The sequence below is a fragment of the Homalodisca vitripennis genome, chromosome 2 (assembly GCF_021130785.1).
Source record: "Homalodisca vitripennis isolate AUS2020 chromosome 2, UT_GWSS_2.1, whole genome shotgun sequence".
Classification (NCBI taxonomy): domain Eukaryota; kingdom Metazoa; phylum Arthropoda; class Insecta; order Hemiptera; family Cicadellidae; genus Homalodisca; species Homalodisca vitripennis.
In genome coordinates this window covers 13,811,127-13,819,585 of record NC_060208.1, presented here as the reverse complement: position 1 = coordinate 13,819,585, position 8,459 = coordinate 13,811,127, and the positions used below count along the sequence as shown (strand labels likewise).

Below are 8,459 nucleotides of genomic sequence, written 5' to 3'. Positions count from 1 at the left end.
AACAAGCATCAATCTATGGATCGGGTAGACCATGTCACCCTTGTGGCGGGTATTGTACTGATGGTTAAAGGTGTTTTCCGCAAAAAATGGGGGTTATTTTTAAAAAAGTTAAAACTTCAATTAAGTAGATACTTAGAATTGTGAGGAGATCAGTTGCTGAAAAAAGGCTTACAATGAGCACGATTACCAGATCCTGACATAATGCTAAAATCCTCTTTTGGAGTCTAAAAACTCTTAAAATTTCACTAGATGACACCCAGAATCCAATGGTATATTTTAACCTACAGTACACATAAGCATAGTATATTTGAAAAATAGTTTCTTTACCTACAGACATTAACACTCGAGAATTGAAATTAATTTAAGCTTTGTGCATAGGGGTATCAATATGTTATAGTAATAAACACTGCGGTAAAACTATGTAATGTATGTCAACACAGCTCACAACAAAATGAAGACAATTTAATCAACAAAACGCACAAACAAATTAACTACACAGCATAAAATAGTTTCTAAAGTTTGAAGTACTATCTGATTTGTTGGACAAACTGTTTTTATTTTTAGGTTAAATACCCACGCGTGCTTATCTTCCTCTTCGGGTAGCGCGGGCTTTACCAGGGCGGCGCCGGACCTTCTTCGGGTAGCGGTTGCGGTAACACAACTTTCGGATACCTAAGCACCTACGCCTGTAAACACACGCACATCCCTGTACTGTATACTTTTGTGAAAATATCTCATATAACTAAGACAAGTATAACAGTTATATAGGAGAGGCTGATTCTCTTTTAAGCCTTACTCTGTCCGTCCTCATGGGCCACTGGCCTGTGTGAGAATCTTATCAATCATAAAAAGAGGGAGAGTAGAATCAGTACAATGGTTGATGGTACTGATAAAAAGTGCTATGGTCACAGGCAGATTTGAGCCTGCACTATCTCTAACTCAGACCCAAACCAACACACAGTTAAAGAGGTCCTTTATTTCACGTTTTATCCAGTAGCAACCCTTATCTACCACATATGTTTTCTAAATGTATTACTAAACTACTGTCAACTATCTTAATTTTATATTTTTGTAATCATACCGTACAGTTCTACACAAACCAACTCTTTTTTAACCCCAGTTTCACTCCTATTATTTCACTCACGCCTATATGAGGAGCAAGGAAACTCCTTTCAGACGACATCCTGATCATCCTGTGACCGAAAATTGTCCTTAGAAGAAATACTGACCTTAAGAGTTGTAACGTTATGGGCCAGATACTATAAGACCAAGTTCTATCAAATGGTGGTTCCATGTTATCTATTAAGCTGAAAAGTTAACAAGCAATTATGAAGCAACTAGCGTTTGAGAACACAAGTTACACTTGGCCAACCGATTTCAGTTTCAGTCTTCAAATGATAATTCAGTCTCGAGTAATAATTAATTTGCATAGAATTTCTGACATTTGCCATCGTTATGGTTCCAAAAGGTATAAAAGAACGTTTCGAGTATTGCAATCTACCCTCTTTGTCAGGTGAGGGGAGGTATTATGTGTGATTGTGTTTCTCGTACTCATGACTTGTGCTTGGAATTTGCATTATCTGCAGTGACAACGCCTGGACTGGACTCCAGCAGCTTTTGGGTATGTTTGAACCCATTTCTTTCCCTTCTTTACTTCTTTCTGTTCTTTACTTTTGTATGAATTAATACCCCCCCCCCCACCTGACGAAGAGGATAGATTTCAATCTTCAAAACGTTGCGTTATACCTTTTGTAACTATAAGGATGGGAAATATCCGAAATCTTGTTATCCTATCAAACCTTCCATCGTCAATAACAAATTTTAAACAAACTTTGGTATACGTTCTTGAAGCTCTTTTGTTATTGGAAATTATATATTAATTTAAAATGTTATTATTTTTATTATTACTTTTATTCAGTTATGTGGGTCCGAAGATGTTCTCATTGAGTACGAAAGGCCTCACAAAAATAAAAACTTATATTATTGGAGAGTTTGTTTAAATTAATATATAAACTTTGGTATACTATTTTTATAGTTCCTCCTGCCCTGCTGCCTCAGACCCTGGGTTCACTTACTGTCAATGGACGGTGAATATCCTTATGCATCTTAGGTCAGCAATAATAGTTGGGGAAATCCTCACTGGTTTGGGGAACCTTTATTCACTATTAATCACTCAACATCACTAATTAAAGTTCTAATCTTCAATTCGCTATTTCCAATAAAAATGCTAACACGTTTCAATACTCTCAAGTAATGAGATGCAAAACTATACGTAAGTCAAAACCTCATTTCCCTTTTATTATTATTTATTCAATTATCGAAATAACTAAGCACATATGTCTGCAAATTTAATACTTAAACGGTGGATCTAACCCTAAAAAATAAATGCTCCAATTTTATTCTTACTTCTTTTCAGACAACGAGAACAACATGCATGCCAGATCTGTAAAGTTGCGTCTATCTTTGTACTTTTAAAACATTCCCTAGTATTAGTTTTATTTAGAAAATGCGTGTTGATAAAATTTCAAGAACAGATTTCTATTAGTTTATCATTTTAAGTAAAGGCTAGTTTTAAGTTCAACTTTCAGTTTCAACTTTCACGGTCTGTCTCCATGGTGAAACAGAACAAGAGAGTGGTTACAATCCAAGGGCAAACGTTCTGGTAACAAATGATACTGCAATAGTCAGGACTTAAATCTGGGCTACGGTATCTCTAAGACTTATAATATTCGGATACCATCTTTCATTTTTTTGTAACAAGACACCATGTGACGTAAAATGCTTCGCCGAACTTTCACGCAATAGTTTGTCTATAGATAATTTCATCCTCGAGATATCCTTCGGATAAAATGAGAGACAGTCATACAGAAAAGAAATGTTTACACCACCTGGCTGACAAAGAGCCAGTCTACTAAATGCTAGGCTTGAACGACGCTCAGCCAATTCTTATGGATGGACGATCATCAAAGTTGATATTGCCTCTTTTCGGATGAAATTTTCGAGATATTTTACGGATGTTTACGAGTGTTATGGTTAGGTTTCGTGTTTCATTATGCACATGTTAAATTACCATATTACATCTCAGTATATAATGTTACTAATTAATAATTAGTTTTTTTCACAAGTTTATTTATTCTGCGATTTTTTCGTGTCTCGTGATACCAGTATAAAAATATTCGTTACCGCTCTGCCTAAATCTCATGGAGTGACATGCACCACTATCGAACTCTATGTTGCCTATATACCATACAAGTTCCGTGGAAGATGTCAAGTCTCAAGTTAGTTTTTGTTTTCGAGATATATTGCCGTAAGACAGACACAAATCAAAAATGTAAATCCCTTTCGCTAACGCTCGGCCAAAGTGAAAACCACAGTTGTTTACACATTGATTTAATCTGCGAGTTTCTCTTTGGCATCATAGTTACCCGTTAGACGAATGGCAAAATGTATGCTTTATTGTCTATGTAGGAATGAATCTTCAGGAAAAATTTTGTGTATAAGTCAGTTCGTTCTCGATTCAGAAATGCAATTTTCCAGCCTCTCGAATGATAGGCTTCACTAACGCTCAGCCAAGTTTGCAATTGTTCAACTTTAGTTCTCATTTACATTGGGAAGTAAAAGAATCAGTGAACACAAGAGTGCGTGTTTGTGATACAGAACTAACGTAGTATTCCTAGTATTCCTAGACGAGTACTTTCAATGGATGTGATACAGGACTAACGTAATATTCCTAGTATTCCTAGACGAGTACTTTCAATGGATGTGATACAGGACTAACGTAATATTCCTAGTATTCCTAGACGAGTACTTTCAATGGATGTGATACAGGACTAACGTAATATTCCTAGTATTCCTAGACGAGTACTTTCAATGTATGTGATACAGGACTAACGTAATATTCCTAGTATTCCTAGACGAGTACTTTCAATGGATGTGATACAGGACTAACGTAATATTCCTAGTATTCCTAGATAAGTACTCTCAAAGGATGTTGAGTACTGCTCAGTTTGGCCTACTTCCATTCAAACTGAACGGTCTCTTTAGAGAAGAGTATCAAATATAAAATAAAATTGTACCAGGAAATTTAAAGAAATTTATATTACCGTCTAGCCTTGGCCCTTTTTAATATGTGGATCTTGGAGAGTTGACAAATCAGTGATTCATCCTGAACACCGTTTTCACAGCTGGTCAGACATTGCCTTGTAGAAAGATTTCTCTGCTGAGCTGGATCATCTGTTCTTCTACGCGTTGGATGATATTTCATACGTCTGGCCACCAAAGAGCGAGAGGGACTATTCTTGGTGGGGAGAGATCTTGCAGATGGTTTCTTCTGTCTATATTCTCTAAAGTCCACACTTTGTGCCCTAGATGGTAGTTGAAGCCCTAGCCTGTTGGGTATCTTTATACCCAACCTCATTTCACGCAATTTAATCCATCTCTCCATCACCAGATGCTATAAATTCAGCAAATATATTGCACAGAAATTTTAATGACTCGCCATATTTTTATAAATTTTAATTGTATCCATGGAAGCGGATACGACCACAACGTAAATGGCAAAATATGTACTTATTACACATACATACTTTAATTCTACTGTATAATAATAGATAATAAGTTTATTAAGATCTTATGCCTGTTTAATGAGATGGGTGAATACTAATAAATGCTCTAAAAATAACAGGATGTTTATTTTCGATACTATCTAAAAAGAATTTTTCAGCCAAGAGAATTTTCAACACACTAGTCACTTTGTTAATCTTGGAATTTGAAATAAAATAATTACTAGCAGTGTAATAGAAACGTTGTAGATGCTCTAAACACTTTAAACCGAAATAGACAACGAGTTTAATTACTATATTCAAAGTTCAAAAAATCTGTATCCAATAATTAAGTATTACATGCTTTTATACATTCCATGTGCTTCACAAAGCACGTGCGAAATGTGAAATAAATTAATTTTATTATTCTAGCCTTTCTTTCTCTCTCTGTCTGAATAATGGCTAAGATTTTACAGTCCGATTGCCAATGCAGATATAAGTAATATAATAATTATTACTATTGTAATTTTAACTTCATGCTAAATAAGTATGGACTTGAAGATGCTAAATATTTACATTCAAAATTTCAATTTCATTAAGAATAAATTCAAACAATATAATCTTTTAACCTGATATGCATATAATTTAACAAAAAAGCTAATAAATACTCAACAACTAAAAAAATAAATAAGGGGGTAGTACACCGTTAAATGTCAAAAATTTCATTATTTATTTTTTTCATTATAATTGTTTACTAGTTTGTTCTGATCAATACAGTAAAAAAATTATGACGATATCTTGATTTTTAGCTGAATTGTGACAAAAAAAACTAAATTAATACATGAAGCTTTTTGTACAAAATCCAAATCTTGTACAATCCTCTTGTTTTTAGATTTCGTTTTCATACAGTATTCATTGATAGTAGGTAGTGTTTTGCTTTACAATCTGTGATTTGTTTTCTTATTTCTATTTTACAGGCCTATGGCTTTGGTTCAATGTATTGTTTGTTTACATTACTTGAGTGAAGATTAGTGTCAACATTTACGTTTTCAGTGTCAAGTAATCGAAAATAGATTGACAGACTCTGTGATTGACCAACTAGGTGTGTAATTTGGTAATGCTATTAGAGCCAATCCCAATGACTTTGTATCAATGAGAAAGGCTGCTTGGGCAGTATGGAACCACAAGGCCAGTTCGGATGATGAAAAACCACTTCACCATTTTTATCCGACTGGCCCAGAATCTTGGTGTAAGTACCAGCAGGCTATATATAATGACTCAATAACAACTTTTAAACATAAAAACACAATACCATACCCTATAATGGATTCCATTAAACAAATATTCGTAGATCTGACAAAGCCTGAACTTTTAAGAAGATGTTTAAAAGGAAAGACCCAAAACGCTAACGAGTCATACAACAATGTGCTTTGGAACATCGGTCTGCCCTAAAAAAGGTTTTGCTGGAAGAACAGTTTTAAATATTGCAGCACATGAAGCATCTTTGGTTTATAATGAAGGGCATTTAGGTAGGTTAAAGGTTCTTACTCATTTATCCATGACTCCGGGGACTTTCTGTGAAGAATTGTTAAGAAATTGTTATGAGACCCGTGTGCACGCATTGCTAAAAAAAGTTGAAAATCAAAGTTTGGAAGCCAGAAGAGCCAGAAGGAGATTGAGACTAGACCAGCAATGGAGATTTTAAGAAGTAGAAGGTGTAATATATGCATCAGGGTCTTTTTAATGTAAGATAAAACATCATTTTTAATAGTTTAACTTTAACGGTGGTTTTCCGAAAGTTACTTTTTTGCCTACTATTTACATGATTTCTCAAAAAGTATTCAAGATATCCTTACCAAATTTTTCAGGGGATGTTTATAACATCATTAGCTATAGCATGAACTAGGATTACCAGAAATGAATCAATATAACTCAATTTATTAGGGTAAATAAATGTTTTTTTTTTTAAATAAATTATGTTTATTTTGTAATTTATAGATTTTTTTATTATTTATTTTAACATTAGACCAATATCTTTAGTTCATGCCATAGCCCTAGGTCTAACAAACAGAATGATACCAAATTTATGTGTGAAACTTTAATTTGAGCGTTACAATTATGTAAATAAGTAAGCTACGTAAAAAAAAAAAAACAAAAAAATTTATAACTCATTAATAGAAAAAAAATATTTTATTAAAAATAATTTTAAAATAAACTGATGTATATATCTAACTTACCCACAAAATTTCATATGTGTAGGTATATCAGTAGTTGCACAAGAAATAAATTTGTAAATGCAAGCGGAAAGGTGTACTACCCCCCTTATATATAATAAAAATAAAATTCTAAAAACATAACATAGCAAACGACAAATAGATTTATTCATAAAATAGTAATGCTATAACATTTGCTATGGTAATTTTTCCGGTCCTTGATAGGAAAACAAGGCAAAATCAACTATGGAATAGAAAATACTAAGGCCGTAGTAAATTATAATGGCCATAAATGTACTATATACTAACATATTTTCTTGTTCGTGGTAAGAAGGCACGCTCAACATGGGTGTCGGAAATATAATTCACTCGGACCAGTAGTGCTAATACACGTTCAAAACCTAGGACATTACGTGCGAAGCCGCGGATTACTGCTACATATAATAAATGAGAAAGTGAATTTTTTTGTTTATTTGGTTTCACTCATAACTATTTATCTGATTGTATTGAAATTGTACATGGATATGATATCTGGGAGGAATATAAGCCTATTTTTATTTCGAAAATTCCTCCAGGCTACGCTTCACTGGCCTATAAAGCATTTTAAAATCCCATCTTGGTCTTTAAAGATTTAAAATAATAATTGAAAGATCCTGTTAAATTTAATCAACTGTTCTGTGTAAACATTGCTATATGACAGCACTACCACGTGTTTAATTTATTAAACCACTATTTTCATTTCGTTTACTTTTTAGAGTGAAGGCATAAATAAATTTGATAATAACAACACATCTTATTTTAACATTGTGGCAACAAGGAAAACCAATTAATTTATTCGGGATTTTACTTGATGAAAAAACTATGAATGTGTACGTATAAAGTATTGAATTTGTTTTTTTTTTCAGTTCTATGTGGTTGGCCGGTGAGTGCAGATCTATTGTGACCTGTATTCTGTAGTTTAGTTTTGATAATCAGTGTTTAGTTTTTACTAAGTGCATGTTTTAGATTTAGTGTGCAAGGAACTGACACACAAAATGGATGTTCTGGATCCTGATTTATGCGAATCACATCTCTCTGGTATGTTTTGTTTACTTTAACTTAGATTATAGCCATGAATTAGTCATTTAGGTGAAAAAGAGATCGGATTGCAGATCTCGAAACCTAAATTTACTGATTGTATTGTATCACTGAACGATGGCAAATGTTTAGAAAATCTTGTTTCCTTATTGAATTTGATTCCTTTGTAGATTGTGGGTCGGCATATTTATAGTAGCTGAAGGAACGAAAACGGTGGGCCTGGGCATTAGCATGATTCAGCAAACCGTTCGCTCCGTGACTAAAATTCCAGGAAACAAGCGAGCGCAGTGAATACAATTCCAGGAAACAAGCGAGCGCAGTGAATACAATTCCAGGAACAAGCGAGCGCAGTGAATACAATTCCAGGAACAAGCGAGCGCAGTGAGTACAAAGCAATGCCGGTGACACTAAATGCAGTTTTTATGACAGAAAATCCTTGACATCGCATTCATTTATCGCTGATGAGGTATACGATACTGGTTAATATATAATAAATACTGGTATAATTTCTAAACTAGGCCTAGTAAGAAGTACGCTATAACGGAGATAGATTGAGAAGTCAAAACTTTACTGTATTGAATTCAACCTAATTACAAAATTATATATATATATATATATATATATACAC

The 8,459-nt window shown here is 33.7% G+C and overlaps 1 protein-coding gene across 1 annotated transcript; it reads right to left on the bottom strand.

Moving 5' to 3' along the window:
* Window positions 1-441: 441 nt before the first annotated feature.
* Window positions 442-4,502, bottom strand: LOC124356208. Its single transcript, XM_046807391.1, has 2 exons — window positions 4,104-4,502; window positions 442-686 (listed from the first exon to the last, which is right to left on the bottom strand). The coding sequence occupies exons 1-2, from the start codon at window positions 4,442-4,444 to the stop codon at window positions 584-586; spliced, it is 444 nt and encodes a 147-aa protein (XP_046663347.1). The 5' UTR covers window positions 4,445-4,502; the 3' UTR covers window positions 442-583.
* Window positions 4,503-8,459: the final 3,957 nt, after the last annotated feature.